This window comes from Mycena indigotica (genome assembly GCF_014461135.1).
Source record: "Mycena indigotica strain 171206Taipei chromosome Unknown Mind.scaff0016, whole genome shotgun sequence".
Taxonomy (NCBI): domain Eukaryota; kingdom Fungi; phylum Basidiomycota; class Agaricomycetes; order Agaricales; family Mycenaceae; genus Mycena; species Mycena indigotica.
Window position 1 is genome coordinate 896,674 of NW_023503015.1, and position 20,136 is coordinate 916,809.

The 20,136-nt window shown below is 50.0% G+C and overlaps 5 protein-coding genes across 5 annotated transcripts; 2 read left to right on the forward strand and 3 right to left on the reverse strand.

The window, feature by feature from the left end:
- Positions 1–4,917: 4,917 nt before the first annotated feature.
- MIND_01363300 (uncharacterized protein) lies at positions 4,918–8,604 on the reverse strand (the record flags this gene model as incomplete). The annotated part of the gene is made up of 19 exons (XM_037370059.1): positions 4,918–4,953; positions 5,004–5,032; positions 5,078–5,188; positions 5,242–5,333; positions 5,383–5,483; positions 5,529–5,645; positions 5,696–5,826; positions 5,868–5,949; positions 5,994–6,212; positions 6,262–6,818; positions 6,865–6,953; positions 7,000–7,556; positions 7,603–7,823; positions 7,871–7,924; positions 7,974–8,080; positions 8,109–8,119; positions 8,168–8,301; positions 8,350–8,422; positions 8,470–8,604. 19 exons carry the CDS (start codon positions 8,602–8,604, stop codon positions 4,918–4,920), a joined length of 2,856 nt encoding a protein of 951 aa, XP_037213615.1.
- Positions 8,605–8,891: 287 nt separating this feature from the next.
- On the forward strand, positions 8,892–10,959 carry MIND_01363400 (Cyclin N-terminal domain-containing protein; the record flags this gene model as incomplete). The annotated part of the gene is made up of 5 exons (XM_037370060.1): positions 8,892–8,912; positions 8,963–9,874; positions 9,920–10,459; positions 10,505–10,642; positions 10,690–10,959. 5 exons carry the CDS (start codon positions 8,892–8,894, stop codon positions 10,957–10,959), a joined length of 1,881 nt encoding a protein of 626 aa, XP_037213616.1.
- A 519-nt stretch (positions 10,960–11,478) lies between these two features.
- Positions 11,479–15,666, forward strand: MIND_01363500 (NAD(P)H nitrite reductase; the record flags this gene model as incomplete). The annotated part of the gene is made up of 19 exons (XM_037370061.1): positions 11,479–11,530; positions 11,578–11,601; positions 11,655–11,751; positions 11,799–11,826; positions 11,879–12,240; positions 12,289–12,692; positions 12,740–12,833; positions 12,877–13,198; positions 13,245–13,349; positions 13,396–13,509; positions 13,562–13,779; positions 13,827–14,010; positions 14,056–14,203; positions 14,256–14,429; positions 14,486–14,709; positions 14,755–14,866; positions 14,916–15,219; positions 15,262–15,328; positions 15,376–15,666. The coding sequence occupies 19 exons, from the start codon at positions 11,479–11,481 to the stop codon at positions 15,664–15,666; spliced, it is 3,324 nt and encodes a 1,107-aa protein (XP_037213617.1).
- A 101-nt stretch (positions 15,667–15,767) lies between these two features.
- On the reverse strand, positions 15,768–16,778 carry MIND_01363600 (uncharacterized protein; the record flags this gene model as incomplete). Its single annotated transcript, XM_037370062.1, has 5 exons — positions 15,768–16,115; positions 16,169–16,323; positions 16,368–16,390; positions 16,440–16,513; positions 16,569–16,778. The coding sequence occupies 5 exons, from the start codon at positions 16,776–16,778 to the stop codon at positions 15,768–15,770; spliced, it is 810 nt and encodes a 269-aa protein (XP_037213618.1).
- Positions 16,779–17,026: 248 nt separating this feature from the next.
- MIND_01363700 (uncharacterized protein) lies at positions 17,027–19,834 on the reverse strand (the record flags this gene model as incomplete). The annotated part of the gene is made up of 3 exons (XM_037370063.1): positions 17,027–17,920; positions 17,971–19,279; positions 19,533–19,834. 3 exons carry the CDS (start codon positions 19,832–19,834, stop codon positions 17,027–17,029), a joined length of 2,505 nt encoding a protein of 834 aa, XP_037213619.1.
- Between the last annotated feature and the right edge of the window lie 302 nt (positions 19,835–20,136).

The following is a 20,136-nucleotide window of genomic DNA, read 5'->3' on the forward strand; positions in this document are numbered from 1 at the left end:
AAAATGGTCAAGAATGCTTTGTCAGCAAAAGGGCTGCACATGCCCGTCAAACAAACCAAGGTGGTCTTGGTATCTTGGCTAGTGCTGCGCGTTGAAACCCGTTCAAGTTACCAGGGAACCAGGGAGCATGCTTGCAGTCTGCTCAGAAAAGATGTGAAAGGCACAAGGGTGTTGCTCAACTTTGTGGGGACGCGCAGCTGACAAACTGTCACATGGTCACGAGCCATCAGCGCTGCATCAACCCTGAAATCATCATGGAGGACGTCTCGAAAGCGCTTGTGGCGCTCGCTTCCGTGGTTTCGACACATAAGAAAGAGTCTGTTCGTGCTGCTCAAGACAAGGCAAACAACGTTGTTTACCTTCTGGCACGTCGCTTTTGCTTTCGACAAATCTATCCTCATGCATCACAAAGGGCCTGTCCTCTTCCCAGAAAGTTGTCTCCCAGATATCAGCCATCTTTGAACATGGTCTCAAGATTCTGTATCAATCATTTCCCCGCCAAACATTGGACTTCTCCGCCGCCGTTCTACGCGCCATCGTCCAAGAAAAAGTCCTACCGGCTGTGGATGATAAGACACGCTATATATGGGAAAACGTGCAGAAGAGCATCGTGTCCAGTGTCATCGTACGCGGTTTTCCTGCGTCTTTTTCCAATCTGATGTCGCTTAGGACGCGTTGGAGGCTCATCCGACTGGTAAAATGCCTTTCACTGCTCATTTCCTGTTGACGGAGGAATTTGTGCAGATGCAATGAAATCTTCGACTGCTTGCGCCCTCTATGGGACCATTCGTGACCTTTATTATGCCGACGGCCGTGCTCTTGACGTGCTCAACCATAACCTCATCTTCAACGTGAGCGGCTTGTTCGCTTAGGAATTCTGCTAAACCTCACAACTCAAGGTCAACCTATTGCTCTCCGAAAGCTCTAACAAGCATCCCGAAAACCAGAGCCAGCTACGAAGTGACAGAGTTCTGGGAGCGTCAGTGTTCAGTCTACTTTCGAAACCAATCCATTCACGGTTCACGCAGTAATATCATTGCCTCAACAATATTGCACACTCGCGGTATATTACTCCCCACTACTCGCAACTTAAACGTCCTCACGTTCCACAGATTATTTCGTGCTCGACTCTATCTTGGGGCTCCTTGGCGCTATTCTTCCTGACCGCACCCTTGCTGCGGCCAAACGAACCGCATTTATTGACTCGGTTTTTTCTCCAGCAAAATTCTTGTGCAGTGGGCAGATCAAGGGCCATATGAACGCACCTGGCGGAATCTGGGACGATGTCGTTGCCAAGGTAATTAATGAGTGTCTGGCGAATGTGGACATATCATAGTGTGTGCCGCTTTCGAATCATGAACAAAACTGACTTCCAGCAGTCCCCAACCTTTTCGCATTGTTGGTCTTCAAACAAGCTCCAAGCTCCCAAAATTTCTGGATCCATTATACGTCGATAAAGAGGCATTATTTGTCAACGTTGATTTGGTTTGTGCATCACGCTGACCCAGTTCAATCATTTTTAACTGTCATCAGGATGAGACTATCGACTCGTATATCGTCCCCTTCTCGAACGTCAATCGTGCCAGTCTAAGTGGGGGAGTTGCTGATCTTGTTCTGGTCACGATGGACTTGAAAGCTCCGCCTATGCTGGGGCCACACAATCCGTTTGCTTCGCACAAAGGGGGGCCGACGGTACCAGAAACTTTCTCGTTCAGAATCAAGTCCGCCGATCGTGGCCGGTTCGTCAAGACCCTGCGTGCAAGAGGTATAGCAGACCGACTAAGTGACCAGGTGGAGCGCAAGGTCTCGAAACTCCAAGAAGGGTTAAGTTTGGAGCATGCTACTCTCATTGGGCGGCCTGTCACACAGGTAAGCGCCTACCTAGCGATACACGTCGAGGACTAACTTGTCATCATCCAGCAAGAACGTGTTGCAAAGGTCCAACAACGTTCGTGCATTTTGTTCTCTCGGCATCATGTGCTTGACCCTCGTGTAGTTTGGAAGTCGAATGGAGATGACCTCGACGCTGACGACGACATCTCTGGCCCTACATCGCCACTCCTTGTTCCACAAGCCACTGTATCGTTGCATTCTCCTGCTCGGAGCTCTCCCATTCCCGTTGATCGAATACCGTCAACCCTGAAGCAAGCAGCGTTTAGAGGTTCATTGGACATCGAAAATGACAACGTCAAATCCAGTAAGAAAAAAACAATAGACAACGACAAGAAGACGCAAATTGGCAGTGCATCGCCAATCCAGAAGGATAAACGCAAAATCCAAAGCTCCGCCCGCATGCGCATAGTCGATTCAGACTCTGAAATGGAAGACATGGCCAAACCCGACCATGACAAAGGCACAGATCGTCCAACTTCACGATCCAGGCTTCGTACAGCCAAAGCGATAGAGGAAAGTTCACGGGATGACACTACGCCTGTATCTTCGCCAGTGGAGGATGTAGACGACAGTGATTTTGAGCCAACACAACAACCCACGGAGCCCACTAGTCGTGCAACTCGTGCAACTCGCGCAACGACGAAGAAAGGTGTTGCCAAAGAAGCGCTAAAGAAAGATCAGACACGCTCTCGTGCTCGCGGCAAAGAAACTGGACCCGATGAACAGGGTGAACCGAAAAGAAAACCGGAGAAAGGCATGCTGATAACCTGGGTGTGTCATATACCTCATCTTTGCTCTAGATACGAAAACAACGGCGAAGAAAAAGACGACGGACCACCATACCAGCGGCAAGCGAAGTCGACCCAGTGACGAAGATGAAAATGTCGCAGATAACATGCCTCCAGTGAAGCGCCAACGACCCATGAAAGCTAAAGATAGCATCTCAAAACCAGACGCTCATCGACGCGACTCGGTCGCAATTTTCGGTCCGACCACTGTCCCGCCCGCGAAGAAGCGCTATGGCAAGAAGGCTGGTCGAACATCTTCACCTGAACGTGCCAAAGAGGATGATGTCGACGTTGATTTTGACGAGCTGCCCAATACCGTCTCCGCGAAATCCACTGCGAAAGCGGAAGGTCATCCGGAACCCGCGACTCGCAAGGGTCGTGCCGCTGCCATGAAAGCGAGGGGCGGCCGGAAGCCAACTCAAACCAACACATCTTCTGCAAAGTCCAAGGTGGAAATCTTGGCAGAAAATGTACCCGAGCAGAAATCAGTGCCCCACGTTAGTGTTGGATACCTCTCTTTAATATCTGTCTCAGACTATCTCCAGGATGTTCTGGTGGACCCCGTCAAAACAACACGTACTAACGATGATCATGCCCGAGCGCCAACGCCAGCTTCCATGGAAGTTCAAGTTAGTTTCTGCTTCAAAACCTACCATATCGATAACGTGATTGTCTCAGCCGACCATCAACGAAAAGCAGCCAAAACTAAAGTCAAAATCCAAACCCTTGAAGCCCAAGAAAGCGCCTTGGGAGGACATGCATCTCCACAATGAGCAACGCGACCTCGTTGCAGCCACTAGTGATGATCATGCTCTTAAGAGTAATGCTGCGATGGAGGATGATGTTGAGTACACCGACCATCCCGAACCCCTCGTGCGTTATCTCTGTTTTTCTTACTATATACGTATAACGCGCTGGTCAATAGCCATTTGTTACTTCAAGCGACCCCGCCCCTCTGCCTCAAGATTCTATTGGCATGACATTAGATGAAGACATTCCATTGTCGAAGAAGCCAGTACAAATCAACAACTTGACCTCGCAACAGGCATATGTACAGCCTGCTCCAAGCTCCCCCATTCTGGCTCTACCCATTCTCAACTCAAATCCAGCTATTTCCGAGCCCCTTGTTCTTCCTAACACTGATAATGCTGCTCCAATCCCTTCTGTCATCGCTATCCCTGCCCTGGTCTCAACTCTCGCTACTCAAGCTGTTACCGAACCCAAAACCGTTCAGACACCTGTCACCACCCCACCTATGAATTCTCCTAAGCCCTTTCTTGCGCCTCGACTGTCACATTTCGTTCCGACCCCACCAGCACAATGTGACACCCCTGTTGTTACTATAACTAAACTACCCAGTCTCTTCAAGCAGCCAATTCCACAAGCCCCAACAGAACATTTGTCGTCCCCGCCATGTCAAGCACGTCCTGCATCTCCAATTCAACGCAAAATACAACTCCACAAGTACACAGAATCTCCGTTCCTTGAACGTGTTCTACCGCGCGAATCTGTTACCTTTGCACGATCTCCGTCTCCAGTCTACGGTTAGTCCCGGCATGGTTCGCCTGTTTTTTTGGTGATAACAAGTAGAACTTGTTCAACGCGGACGCGTATCGCACCACAAGCATCCCCAACAAGGCAGGCTTCGCTCCCGAAGACAAAGTCACAGTCCTATGCAAATCATTATTGAGGTATAGATCAATCTTTCTTTTCGAAATCTTCGTTGAACTATTGACAGACACTGAATGAAATCAACGAGGTCGTCGTCGAAAAAATCGCAAACCGTTTTCAAGGCGTACGACATGATGTGCGTGTTGGGAGAGACAACCTTCTTCAACAGTCCAACGCAGAACAAAGTCAACACTGCGGAAAGTAGTGGGTTGCTTATCCAGTTGTGTTGATGCTGAGCTGAACCGTTTTCGAAGTGAAAGTACTTTCAACGTCCTAGTCGATCTCGAAGAACAATACTCGGCATATCATCGTCAAGTTATCGCAAGACTCGAAGACGTGGAGCAAGCATCAGATGTGTTGGGGAAAGGCTTCGTCCAGATTATGCAACAGCACGATCGACACACACTCGCAAAAAAGGTCCCAACGACAAGCATGTTGACAGTCCCGTCGGTGCTTCGTCGACCAGTTTTGGCTTTCTAGATTATTTGCGAATGTGTACCTATAGTTTTCGATACCAACTTCGAACTTAAGGAATATTATTGTTTAGGCTGAAACAGCCGTAACTTCACTGCAACGCGAACACATGACCTCCGATTTGACTCTAGTAAATGTCCAGCAACGTGGACACTTTTCGAGCTCGGCAGGCTTTACACGGATAGCGAGCTCCTCTTCTTCCATTCCTATAACAGATCAGTCCCGCGATGAGCACTAGAAGAGTAGCGAACCTGGAATAGATGTGGTTGAGACATACAACCAAGCTGGGGACGAGGCACCGAGTGAGCCCTCGTCGATGAGAGTGGCATTGGAGGTAATGAAAAGTGTTTTAAGGAAGTTCTCTGTAGAACTTCAGCACCGACAGGTTAAACTCAGCGTACTTGGGGGAACGAACCTTCACGTCGAAGTAATTGAAGAAACGGAGATTCTTCCTCCAGCTCTGGAAGGAGAAGTTCGATATCGGCCTCGAGAGAGCCTTTGATTTTTCTGCGTATAGGTCAGATACCACTGCTCATGATAAGGGAAAGATACATACTTGTCTTCGCGTGCTTGCTCAAGAGCTGAAAAGGTTGCTGACCTAAGCTTCAGCAGTAAACCCATTTCCTCGGTCGCTTTCGCATCATGCCAGCTGGGATTCTTCAGGAATCAGCGGGGAAAAATTTAGAAATCACACGAGCTGACCAATGATTCCCACCCGTTTCTGAAAAGAGAAGTCTCCGCTTTGTAATACTCTTCGTGGATTTCCTCTGCCAGGTGGGGCACGATCGGGGCCATGACATGGGTCATCGTGGTCAGAATCTAGCGTGATTGAGAACGACCATGGTCTAGCGACGCGTAAACACACATACATGTTCAAGGACAGTAGAAATCGCGCGGCGCTCGTGACTATCGAGCCCATTTGCGTATAGCACATCCTTCGAAATATCGAAATATAACGAAGAGAGGGTATTCGTAGCGAAGTTGTTCAGCGCAGTGGTGACTGTCAAAAATGAGCAAGAGGTCACACGACATGTCAAGTACCTTTAGCAAAATTGTACTGAGAGTAGGCATCGAGAGCGGTTTTCTCCAGGACATACAACTCGCTCATGACGTATCTTTCGACCTACTTGATATTCAGAATTGGTTGAATGGGTGGAGGTAACATACCAGTCCCATCTCCGCTTGGGGTACTCGGTCGAACGTTTGGCGACGATCGGAATCCACCATGTTACCAAGAATGAAACGGGCAGAGTTTCGCAGTCTGCGGACCCCTTCTGCGGCTTGTTTGATCACAACCGGACCCAGGAATGTGTCATTCCAATAATCGACAGAACCAATCCAGTAGCGCAGTACATCAGCACCGTAGGCAGGCTCGGTCTTCTTGTTCTAAGACATTATAAGGATCAGAATTGAAACCGCGGAACGAGAAGCTAACCAGTCCACCGTCGATAATCGACATTGGGCTAATGACGTTTCCCAAAGACTTGCTCATTTTCTTGCCTGTCTGATCGAGCACCATTCCGTGAGTAATCAAAGTCGCATATGGGGTTTGTTGACGCTGCTGAGGCGGGGCAGATGCGACGGCAGTGAGAAGTTGACTCTGAAACCATCCACGGTGCTGATCAGAGCCTTCCAGACAAAGATCTGCATGAGGCTTGTCGTCTCTAGTTGAAAGCATCGACCAGGCAGTCCCACTGTCGAACCAAACGTCCATCGTGTCGTTCCCCTTGCGCCATACTTTTTCCGCGGGAGCATCGTCTCGATAAGATTCGAGCAGAGAGGCGGGAATAAAGTCCGTGACTGGACCTTCCCACCAATGCTCGATTCCTTTGGTGTCGAGGACATTCAAAATATGCTCCAATGTATCGGCAGTGAGAATAGCGGTGTCGGTGGGGATGTGGTGCAAAGCTGGAATGGGGACACCCCAGGCACGTTGACGAGAAATGCACCATTCGGACCGAAGATCGATGAAAGAGGTAAGCCTCGCGCGGGCTAGGCTCATTAGTGAATACCAACCAAGATATGTCTGAACCCTCACAGGTGGACGGATAAAAGGAAACACGCTCAAGGGCAGTGAGCGCATCTTTCTTGATCTCGTCGAGATTCGTAAACCACTGCGAAGTTGCGCTGACCAAAAAATAAGTTGTCCGTCAATCTGGGGGTTAATACGAACGTCATGATGATTGGTTGGTTGGTTCTCCAGTCATATGGGTAGCGATGTTTGATGCGCTGTATCTTTACGAGGGCACCCACTTCTTTCAATAACTCCACAATTTTCCGAGAGCCATTGTCCAGCACACTCTCTCCAATCAATGTCTTTCCCACATCGCCAACAGTTTGTACCACGTCCTTGGTGAATTCACCGGCGGCACCCACGTGACAAATCATTTCTTGCCTTGAAAGAAGCCCTTGAAGTGATAGGTAATCCTCTGCGCCGTGCGCAGGGGCGCAGTGGACAAGACCTGTTCCGGAGGAGTCTGTCACGTGATCACCAGAGACCACTTGGAGGAAATCAAGCGGCATTTCCGGAGAAAGTTTGGAGAAAATAGGCGCGTATGAGGTACCGAGGAGATCTGTTCCAGCAAGTTCAAGAACCACCGTAACTTCCCCAATGACATTTGTCAAGGTGGGGAGGAGGTCTTTGGCGACCACCAGAAAAGAACTTGGAGAATCGGACTGCGAGGTAGGGCGGGCTACGACGTATACCATAGCTGGGTTTACTGCAATGGCCTATGAGGAAGGTTAGACACGGATTAGAGACGATATAGTGGTTGACCATGTTGGCGCTTAAAGTCCAGGGAGTGGTCGTCCAGACGAGTAATCGAAGTCCCTCTGCCACGAAAGCCTTGAGAAGGTCATGTTGCGTGTGTCGCACGACAAACGAGACATAAACGGAGTGCGATACATGATCGTCCTTATAGATTAGTTCTGCTTCGGCTAGAGCTGAATGGGAGGAAGGCGAGTAGTGTACGGGACGATAGCGCCGGAAGATGAGATCTGGGCAAATATAATTCTAGTCCAGGATATGAGGTAGAAATGTTTACTATTGTTGACCATTTGTCGGAAAATATGCAGTTGGCGCATTTGGTACGAATGGTCTGATTTACGTCAAGTCGAATAAGTACTCAGGGTATGGCACTACATTACCAATAGTGCGATATGTGGTTTCAGCGCTCCAATCAGCCATGATACCCAGCCGTTGAAACTGCGCCTTCTGGGCTTTCCACTTCGCGCAGAGCAGTTTTGTGGGCTGCCTGGCGAATCAGGATAGGCGAGAGGGACTTAGAATCTGCCTAAAAGGAAAGAAATGAGATTAAGCAGCAGAAAACCGAACTGCGTACACCGAGCTCTTGGAGAGCCTTATTTTCGATGGGTAGACCATGACAATCCCAACCAGGGACATACTGAACGGGACTACCACGAGAAACATGGAAGCGAGTGATAATGTCCTTCAGGATTTTGTTCATAGCATGGCCTAAGTTTGTTAAATAAGTTTTCAATATGCTCTTGAACTCAGTATTACCCATGTGAAGGTCTCCATTGGCATATGGGGGACCATCGTGGAGTATAAACTCAGGTCCACGTAAATTACCCCTCTGAACAACAATTATCGCGGTTCAATGTCGAAAAGTAAAGGATTAACCTGCCATTGATATAGTTCAGAGGTTGTTCGAGTCTGTAGACGAGCAGTGTTCTCTTTCGTTGGCCGTAGAGTAAATGGGGTTTCAGGGAGAAGCAAAGTTTCGGCGAAGGCGTGGTTATCTGGCCCAGTAGCCATGTGTCTGAGCAAGAGTCGGCGAGGCCATTGACTCAGACGCATTCACAGTTTTGAGGCCCAAGTAATGTGACTATATGTGACTAGGAATCGAGGAAATTGTTCTATGCCCACAAGCTGGCCAAAAATGGAGATAATTACACGAAATATCAGGTCATGTTCGATCACGCGCCTGTTGACGGAACGTCTAGTCACGCTTGGGTCACCTGTCACGCCCATTTCGCTCGCCACCTTCATCCTTCATCCACCCCATACCCTTCCTTGCACCGTTGTCCACAGCTTGAAATACCATGTCAACGACGAACGTCCCGGTGCGCCGCTGTATTATCTCCTCCTTGAATGCATCTAACGCCACGACTAGCAACGTCGAGCGGTGCGGTCTACTCGCCTTGCAGGACAGAGAGACGCAGAAAATGCAAATGCCCGCCCTTCACGAAACACCCAACGCGCGAAACCACTCTCTAATAATGCTCAAGCTGCTTCAAGTAACCTCGCTGGCGGGCCATCCAGAGTAACAGCAGCCACTGCAGCCTCGAGAGCTAAACTCGGCGTGACTTCCACAACTCACCCAGACCAACCCATAGGCAAGCGCAAGCGTGAGGTCCTGGGCGAGAATGCGACTGTCAACAGAGCGAAGGCGCAGCAAAAAGGCAAAGAGAAGGAAATCGATACCAATGCCACCGACAAAGCTCCAACTCTTCGTGCGACTCGCCAGCCTCTCCGTACTGTCGCAGGCACCCGCCACAATGCTGTTACCGCCATCGAGGGCGAAGCGATGTCCGAAGTTAAAGAAGAGCCTCACGCTGAGGACGGCAATGCCATGCTCATCGATCATCTCCCACCCCAACCTGCTCTCCCAACTGTTCCTGCCCGAAAATCACTTGTTCCGCGAGAAAACACGGTTGCCACTCGTCCGTCAGACGGAGCACCTCGTCGTCAAACTCGCTCGTCACTTGCTCGCCAACAGCAGCAGATCCAAGAGGAACAAGATGATGAAGACGAGGCGCCTGCTCACAAGAGGCGAAAAACCTCTTCTGACTCGCCAGAAGAACCTGAAATGGATGAAGAAGAGCGTGAAGCAGCGCGCTTACAAGCTGAGGAGGACGCCGTCGCTACGCGCATTGCCCAAGAAATTGCAGTTTATGCTAATGGCGAGCCAGAGGCTGACCCCGAGTCCTCGCCATGGGACGATCTAGATGCCGATGATGCTGACGACCCTGCCATGGTCAGCGAATACGTTGTGGAAATCTTCAAGTATCTTAAACAAGTCGAGGTACGCCTCTCTTCTGCTTGCAGCCTTATCTAACCATTCTTGCAGTTGTCGACAATGCCTAATCCAAACTACATGACCAGTCAAACCGAACTCGCCTGGAAGATGCGCGGTATCCTGAACGACTGGCTCATCCAAGTCCACGTTCGTTTCCGCCTGCTTTCCGAGACTCTCTTTCTCTGCGTCAACATTATCGATCGCTTTCTCTCCGCGCGTGTGGTGTCGCTTGCCAAACTCCAATTGGTTGGCGTGACTTGCATGTTCATCGCCGCTAAGTTCGAAGAAATAACTGCTCCATCCGTTACTCAGTTCCTTGAATGTGCCGACTCAACCTACACTGAATCGGAAATTCTTCAGGCCGAGCGTTACGTTCTGAAGACGCTCGATTGGAATCTGAGCTTCCCCAACCCCGTACACTTCCTGCGGAGAGTCAGCAAGGCCGATAACTATGATATCAAGGCCAGGACACTGGGGAAATATCTACTCGAGATCGCCTGCCTAGAATGGCGTCTCATCGCTGCACCACCATCCCTACTTGCTGCTGCTGCAATGTGGCTGGCAAGAATAGCTGTAGGAGAGGAAAATTGGGTATGTCGCTTTCATCCGATTCGAATTGTACTGATTATCCAATAGACTCCCAATCTTGCGCACTACTCCTCGTATCCTGAAAGCTCCCTCCTTCCTACAGCAAACCTCATGCTCAACTACATCTTGAAGCCACCTCGGCACGAAGCATTTTACAACAAGTATGCTGGCAAAAAATTTTCAAAGGTGATGCCCCATTTCTTATGTTCCAGGACGTTGCTAACCTGTCGTAGGCCAGTATTTTTATGCGACAATGGGCTCTAGAACGATGGGATGAGAACACAACTGTTGATCTCGCTGTCGACCTCGATCAACTGAAGAACGAAATTCGGGCTGAGCGGGTTCACGAGGAAGTTAGACTTGAGCAAGAACAGCGACAGCAGCAAAAAGAGGCTGCAGAGAGGGCAGAACGGCGGCAAAAAATAAGGGACTCTGTGGCTCTTGCCAACGCCGAAATCGGTCGACATACCTCGTCTAAAGGCGCTCTGCGGACCACTCGATAAACCGGACCCCGTCATCATCGCATCACAACCTATCCACTTTGCCTTCCTCTCATTCATCCATTTGATCAACTGTACTCCTTCGCCACCCACGAGTCGACGCGATATCGAAGCAACACAACCTAACTCTGCGAACCTCATCCACCTTCGTCCCTTTCTCTACCATATTGCTCTCACGTCGGTCTGGTCGATTTGTTTGTTGGCTCTTCATGTACTTTTTCCTGCACCTATCACGAATTCTTTAAACAGCACTTGTTGCCATGACAAAGTTCTCCTCTAACTTATGCATTTTAAGCACCATGTATTACCGATGTACCCTCATTCGGTCAGAAGAAAGAGGCAGCTGTCCGGGTCATATCGGCCCGACCAGGTTACTGTGAACGATGACTACCATGAACACCGAGAAAGTCTGATACGGTCTGCGGCGAAGTCATTGTTATATATTGGGCTCATTTCCACGACCAGTATTCGGAGCACGCCCCAGACGTGTCTAAACACTCCAGGTCCTGAACTTCCCCTTCCATGACGAGCGGTTTGTATGAGTACAGTGGGGGGCGCGAGGTCGTTTTCGTTGGTCTCTAGCTTGCCGCTCGCAATGACTTGTGCTAAGGATAGTTATAGTGGGCCTCGGGATGGTTGGTATCGGTGAGTGAGGTCCGCTGCCACAAGGCGACGGCAATTGAACAGGTCTTCGTTAGCATTCATCGAAAAGCTCTTGAACCTCGATCTTGAGCAAAAGAAATATTTCGTGCTTACCTGCGGCGAGGAAAATTACTTTGCCTATAACCGCGTTGGGTATGTGGGTCAATGCGTTGTCATTCGTTCCTCATTTGACGTCGCAGGCTGACTGAATATTTCGAGCATCGGAACGTGAGCGTGGACGACTTGGAGATGTGCTTGCCTCATTTGCAACCGAATACAGGTCGAAAATCTATACCTCAACCCTCCGTCGTGGTATGCTGAACAGCAACCGGAATCGTTTCGCTACTTTCTTGGGGAGACTGTGACCTCGATTTCGCCCTCGGAGCATCTGGTCCATACCTCCCAGGGACATTCGTTCAAATACGACACATGTGTACTAGCTACGGGCTCCAGCGCAAGCCTGCCGTCGTACGTTACGTCAGAAGTTGCAGATAAGACACAGGGAGTATTTGTGTATCGCAACATTGCGGACTTGGAGGCCATCATCTCGTATGCTGACAAAGGCACGGTGAAGAGGGCCGTTGTTGTTGGTGGCGGTTTGTTAGGTCTCGAGGCTGCTAAGGCAGTTTACGACATGCCTGGGTGTGTGTCGGTCGCTGTTCTGGTGCTGCTCAATGCTCACTCTGCTAGAATTCCTCAAGTGACGATCGTCCATCGTAACAGCCATCTACTATCCCGCCAACTTGGTCCCGAGGCAGGTGAAGTTGTTCTTCGCAAAATACAAGCAATGGGAGTGGAGGTGTTGGTCAACCACTCGCCTGTTGAACAAATTACTCGTCCTTCGTCGACTTCTGACCAGCCCGTGTTTTCTGCGCTACGGTTCTCTGACGGAACGACTCTGGAAGCTGACCTTGTTATCTATGCCATCGGAATCAAGCCACGTGACGAAATCGCAAAACAGGCGGGTATAGAGTGCTATAGCTATGGTGGGGTAGTCGTTGCAAACGACTTGCAAACTTCTGCTGTTGATGTCTTTGCCATCGGGGAGTGTGCCGGCTGGAACGGAAACACATATGGCTTGATTGGACCTGGCAGTATGCGTTAGCATTCGCTGGCATTATCGTGGCTCACCTCTCAACAGTTGAAATGGCCGACATCTTGTCGTTTAACTTGACCCAGACTGAATCACATGCGCCACGGATCATGAATGCGCCTGACCTAAGCACCAAACTCAAGTACGCCTCCCATTTTGTTCAAGAATTGCTCTCAAATGCCTAGACTAATGGGTATTGATGTCGCCTCTTTCGGCGATTATTTCGCTGACACCAAATCGATTGACGCCCAGCTACAAGCTGTCTCCAAAGTAGACAAAGCCCAACCGAAAATCGAGATTTCTATTGCTGAATCCAAAGCCCCTTCAAAAACAACCCGGTCTAAGAACAAAGCAGACGGCCCAATCCAATGCTTGGTTTACAACGACCCGTTCAGCGCGACGTACAAGAAGTATATATTCACAGCTGACGGCAAATATCTTCTTGGTGGCCAGATGATTGGTGATACAACAGATTATGTCAAACTCCTCGCAATCGTGAAGAAAAAGGTACCATTCTATTCGCATTTCAGGTTGCCATTAACGTTCCATATAGAAAGCGTTAGAAATCCTTCCTTCTGAGCTCATCACCGGTGCCAAAAAACAAGGCGAAGTCGATGGCGATGACCTTGAGGACGATATGCAGGTTTGCAGCTGTCACGTGAGTATCTAAATAGGTCCAATCTCCGTTATCTAATCTTTGGCAGAATGTCGATAAAGGTCGGATCGTGAAATGTGTTCGTGACGATGGCTGTGTGTCTCTCGCGGACATCAAGGCCAAAACCAAAGCGGGTACAGGATGCGGCGGGTGTATGCCTCTGGTGAAGCTTTCTCTTGCTTTATTCTTCCAGACCATTCAATTCTACTCTCCAGGTTACCAGCATTTTTAATTCAGCAATGAAGAAAGCCGGACACAAACTCGATACCAGTCTATGTCCACACTTCTCACTCAGTCGTGCAGATCTCTTTTCGATCGTCCGCGTCAAGAATTTGCGCGATTTTGCTAGTATCATGCGGGAAGTAGGCAAGAAGCCAGAGTCCCTTGGATGCGAGGTTTGTAAGCCAGCCATTGGGAGCATCCTCTCTAGTCTGTGCGTCATGTGTTCGCATCTATGCTCAGCATTTAACGACACCGCAGATATAATGAACCCATCATGACTCCGGCCCACCATCAGAACCAAGACACCAACGATCGATTCCTCGCAAACATCCAGCGTGACGGGACTTTTTCAGTCATACCGCGTATTGCGGCTGGGGAGATCACACCTGATGGCCTCATTGCCATCGGTCAAGTTGCTAAGAAGTACAAGTTATACACTAAGGTGAGGTTCTCTTCTCTTCATCTCTCCTTACTCACACCCAGTTAGATCACTGGTGGCCAACGCATTGACATGTTTGGCGCGCGGAAAGACGATCTTCCTGATATCTGGGAGGAACTCAATAATGCAGGCTTCGAGAGTGGCCATGCGTACGGAAAGGCTCTGAGAACGGTGAAATCTTGTGTCGGGACTACTTGTAAGTCTGCCTTCCGATTATTATCTGGAATTGAACAGTCCTCTATGATCAGGGTGTCGCTTTGGAGTTGGTGATTCTGTGGGGCTTGCAGTGCAACTTGAGAACCGATACCGAGGTATTCGAAGCCCCCACAAACTAAAAGGAGGCGTTTCTGGCTGTGTACGAGAATGTGCTGAGGCACAAGGGAAGGATTTTGGCGTTATCGCGACTGACAAAGGGTGGAATGGTACACTTTTTGTTGTTGGTCGGCGATCCACGACATTTGTGATGACTGTTTTCTAGTTTTTGTTGGTGGCAATGGCGGTGCGAATCCTGCAAGTATATTTGGTCGTGTCACATTCTTATATAACCGATCCTTCCAGAGGCACGCAGCACTGTTCGCTCGGGATGTGCCGCCAACACAAGTTGTGCGTGTCATCGACAGGTTTCTTGCATACTATATCATGACTGCGGACAAACTTCAACGAACTGCACGCTGGATAGAGAACATGGATGGTGGAATCGAGGTTAGTCATGACCGAAAAGAATTTAAAGCTGACATCTATGCTCAGAAACTTCGGCGTGTCATCCTCCAAGACGAGTTAGGCATCTGCAAAGACCTCGATGCATTGATGGACAATCTTGTGGACACATACCACGATGAATGGGCTTTAGTCGTCAAAGGTTAGCGCTGTTTTACTCGTTATGACGAGAGGGTTTTATCTGTGAACAGACCCTGAGAAACGCAGGCAATTCAAGCAATTTGCCAACACCAGCGAACGGCGTGTTAATACAGAAAAGGTCACGGAACGTGGACAGCAGCATCCTGCGGACTGGGCAAAGTCGTATAGCGCCATCCGACTTCACACCGATTTATTAAGCACACCCAAGTCGGACTGGATTTGGACCGATTTATTGAGCAAAAGTGACATGATGCCTTCACAAGACGGAACCACAAGTGTCGCGGTCAAATACGGAGACACGCAAATAGCTCTCTTCCATGTGCCTAATAAAGGCTACTTTGCGACGCAACAAATGTCCGTGTTTTTGTTCATGGCGCCCTTTCTCATCAGACCCAGGTGCCCACATCGTCGTGCTTTCGTTCTTGATCATGGAATCATTGGAGAATCAGCCGACGGGTCACCAGTGCGTAGATTGCGAGCTGCTTTTCCTGCCATTTGACTATCCATCAGTATGTCTCATGCCCACTCCACAAACGCAACTACACCCTGTCCTCTGGAAATTGTCTCAATGATGACGACTACCAAATCATGTCCTTCGAAGCTAGAGAGAATCCCGACGATCCGAGTCGCCTCCAAATCCTTCTTCCTCCTATGCAAGAACTGGATGCAATTTTAGGAACGGAAAAGTGGCTTATCAAACAGGCAGAATCAGAGGCTTTAGGTTTAAACTCCGCGACGCAGGTGCAGATTGTGGGAAATCAAGGTGTCAATGGCTGTGTAGGCGGTGCTTTGGAGTGGTGATTCAACCGTGATTTGTATCGCGTTGAGTTGAGAATTATTAACACCGCTTACTTCCACGTGACCGAGCAAGTCCAAACAGAAAGTGCCCTTTCCTTGACACATTATTCTAACTCTGGCACAACAAATTCGACTGCACGTCTGACCATTTCGTCTGGTATCTCATGTCCGACTCCCGGTAACACGACAACTTGCTTCTGACCTGGCACCGACTTGAGCTGACCTACGAAGCTCTCACTCGCACCCCACGGCACAAGCCGATCAATTTCGCCGGACAGCACTAGCACTCTCTTGCCTTCGAATTGGGCCACCTTTGGTGAGTTGTCTCGAACAACTTTGACAAACGTGGCTGGGAAGTGAGGCGGCGCAGCCGCAATGCCCTTGGATGCTGCCCGGGGGTGGATGAGGGCGAAGTAGTCGGGACAGCCAATCATTGGGATGACGATTTGGATCTTTGTCGACCTTAGTCTTCCGCATTTTCGAATGAAATTTTCTCAACACATACTCGTGGGTCGAATGCGCCAGATAGCCAAGCAGAATGGCCTCCGAGACTGATGCCGGCCACACCCCATTTATCGACGGTACGCTCTCCGTGGGGAAAGATGTACGCGGGGAGGAAATCGATGAGAAACGATACGTCTTTTGCCGTCCCAACTATCTCTGTTCCGCAAGAATGACTTGAACACTATCAGCCGTCGACTCACGTTGGATAGCAAACATGTCAATGCTGGGCAGAGTCATCCAGCAACCTTCCCCTTGCGGTACCAGCAACTTACGCATGATTTGGGTTGGTTTCAAAGTCCAAGTTGTAAACTTTGTCGACGAGCCGTGTTCCGTGGTTGCGTTGGTCCTATACTCGGAGATGTAGCCCTAGAAACAGGGTTGGGGGTTTCGATCGGGCTCACGAAGGTAATGACCAGGATGTCCTTGTTGTGAGTGCTCCTTGAGGCGGCGAGCAGGCCAGAGGCCAAAGCTTGGATGTGGCCGTCTTGCGACGATCCCATGCGGCCATGAAGCAGAAATAGTGCCACCACGGGTTTAGCAGAGGAGCCAAAATCATCCGTAGTGTAGGTTTGGATGTGCAGGCCAGCAACGACGATGGTAGTTTGCTTCATAATCTACTTTCTCATACCCACATCACGCAAACTAAAAAAAACTACTAAAATCCAAAACGCGTATTCGACGCAATACAGAAGGACTAATACAGGGCAGGTACACTAAGCAACACCAGGGACTAAAACGAATGGACAAGTGATCCCCAAGGGACGACAAGAAGGGGGTGGCGAGGTGGCTCAGCGGGAAGGGACGATTACTAGGGTATGCGTATGCTTGTGGGGTGGTATATGGGCGAAACTAGACAAGCTCAAACAGCCATTGTGGGCCCGCCACCACCTCCAACAGACGCTACGCCTCGCAACACATCGACAAGCGCTCCAAACGCTTTCCGTCCGGTACCCTTTCCAACAGAAGACACAGAGGTCGAGCGGATGCGAGCTAGAGAGTTGCTTCTCCGAACAATTGGAGACGGAGGCTGGGTCGATGAAGATTTGTCAAGAGTAAGACTGGTTGATGCCGATTTGCCGCGTCCTGTGCGAGTTATTGGAGGAGCTGGTTTGGGCTTGGAGAGGGTTGTGCTAAGACTACTGTTATTACTGGTGAGAAGAGCTTTTGGAGAGGTCACTGGAGGCTCCGCAATTGGTGATGTGTTCGATGATGAAGATGGGGCCGCGGCTGGAGCAGAGGCAACGCGCAAGTGTAAACTTGCTCTTTTACTATTGTGGATGCTCTCCGGTGACCCAACGCGGAGCCCCGCTGCACGGCCAACCGTCTGCTCCTCCTCCTGCTCACGTGCTTCCATGGTGGCGCCTTCTCCAGATTCAGACTCCGACTCGGAGAGCATCGCCAACGAGGCATATACAGGCAACCTCGGTGCCAGAGTAGGTGAATATGGTCCAGCAGCAAGAACAGATGTCGCCAAAGGTGGAAGATTAGGAAGCGCCTTTTCGTCCACGCCAGAGTCGTTATCACTGCACCGACTGTCTCGACTGCTACTTCGACTGGTATTGCTCGACAGTGAGGCAGCATCTCCGCGACCTCGAGGTTCTGCCGTGTGAGTAGGATCACGCTCGTCTCCTGGAGGGAGAAGCAGCCCACGTTCACACTTGGCCGTTTTATGAGACCCAAGCTGGCCGCTTGCTGTGGAGCTGATGCTAGAAATGGAAGCGTTTGAGCCCTCACGGTCATGAAGGGAGTTGGGCTGATAAGAGTGTCAGTATCTCTCCAAGAAAGCTACGGATAAAAACGCACGGCGGTCTCCCGCTCCTTCTCTTTCTTTTCCCTTTCTCGTTTCCCAGCTCCTCCCAGCGCTACACAAACAGCTTCAGAGCGACTGCGCTCTCTGCCTTCAAGAATGCTAGCAGAAACTCTTCGCTCATATTTTGCATTATTGTTTGCCAAAGCGTCCCTCAGCAATGGACTCGCTCTTCCCGCTACACTTTCACTCGTCGAGGTTGTCATGCGGGCCAAATTTAGGCTCGAATCACTTCCGGCTGGACTTGGATGTGGGCTATGTCGAGGTGTTGAGAGGGGTGTCGTTGGTTTGGACGAGGACGATGGTAGAGGGAAAAGATCTGCTTCATCGTCTTCAGCATATCCCTGAGGATGTAATGGCGGAGGTCGTTTGGAGTTTAACCTGGGACTTGTAGCTGGACTGCTTTGTTTCGAGGTCGATGGGCTAGCTTTGCGAATAGTAACATCTCTAGGCCAATCCACCTCTTCGTCTTCCTCGCCTAGAATGATAATATCACCTGAGTGGTGATGTCGGATTGTCGCAACCAGATCTATGCTTCGTCGACGTCGCTCCTTGTCAACCTCGTCAACTGCAATACCAAGAGGGAGCAAAGGACTTCCCCGTCCTTGTGTATCTGAATGTGAAGCTAGGTTGTCACTAGAGGATGAAGCGGCTTGAACAAGCTCTTGCGCAGACAAGTAAGCACCATACGGTGCACGGCTTTCCACAACTCGGACTAGGGCGGGGCCTAATAATGATGGGGATATTCGTCCAGGAGAAACCGCTACAGTTGGGGTGATGGGCGGCGTCCCAGCAGGACTGGGTGTCCCACTTCGACTCCTTCTTTTCCGTTCCTCCAGTTCTGCTACAAGGCGGTTGACATTCGCAACCCCAATCCCAGAAACTAAATGATCCAAAGCTTCGGTGCCGTCTGCTGGAGGTGTAAAAAGCAAGTTATCAGGCCCGGTTGGTGAAAAAGAGCCAACTCCAAAGCCGACCCCGCGTCTTCTAACACGCATTGCACCACGAGAAAACTCCTCGGTTGGCGCGTCAGTGTGCAGCAGACATTCCGGACAGCAACCTCGAATTGGAATGGTGATTGGCGGAACGGCCCCAGTTGAAAGAACTTGCACTTGTGCTGAGGGGTAAACAGCGGCCAAAGCAGTTAAAGGTCTGTGCTCTTGTACAGGTAATGGGGGGAGTGGATGTTCGAAGGTGGGTACGCGCAAGCAGGAAGGAATATGATGCGGGGCGGATGGTGGTGACCGCGAGGAGTTACGTTGGTCGCGTTCGCGAGAGTGGGACGAAGATTTTTTGGATTTAAAGCTAGAATATGAGATCAGAAGGGAAATACGTAAATGACACAAGTCAGGGACACAATCAACCCTCAGCGATACGTCCACATCGTCCAGGGATAGACACCAAGTTCAGGATGAACCAGACGATGCGACGCAGAACGAGCGGCGGCAGTCAACCGACCAACCACTGCCATCACTACCCCGCAAAGGATTGATTCCATTTATGGAGTAGCAATAAGAGAAGAGGGTTGTTGTGAAGAGTAGAAAGGGTATATACTCACCTAGGAAGGTTGACCTTGAGCATTACATGACTTTCTTCCTCTTCCCGGTGGTCGCGACCTTTCCGCCACAAGGGTAACGAGTAGCTCTTGGTGCTGAGCTTTGGTCGCTTTGATGAAGGATGGGATGTGTCTGGAATTAGAACACATTCGGCATCGAATCGCACGCGGGTATGAGTATCTGTGCTCCTCGTCGTAGTTGTATTCGTCCCATTGGTCATATCATTATTGGCGGTGACTGACGGAGAATCTAGGCGTCGCACGGGGTTAGAGGTTGAGGTAAACGTCGTCGTCGTAGTAGACATTATTTACTGCGACGACGCGTTGGAGAAGGTGGTGGGGAGAGAGAAAGAAGGAAGTGGTGCTAAAGTGAGGCCAATTCGGGAATGGCACGATTATGTCACGCGCTGTCAAGCTCCGATTTCTTTCAAGTTCGTGAGGTCGTACGACTCCCACTTTCAACTTGAAGGTGACCACGGGCATCATCCTAGCCAATGTGTTTAAGCAAATGACCCCCCCCATGCTCCTGCCACTATGAAGCTGATGCCTTGGATAGTCCTACATAGGCCTTTTAGGCGTTCCAATGCTTCGAATCAGCTTCTATTCT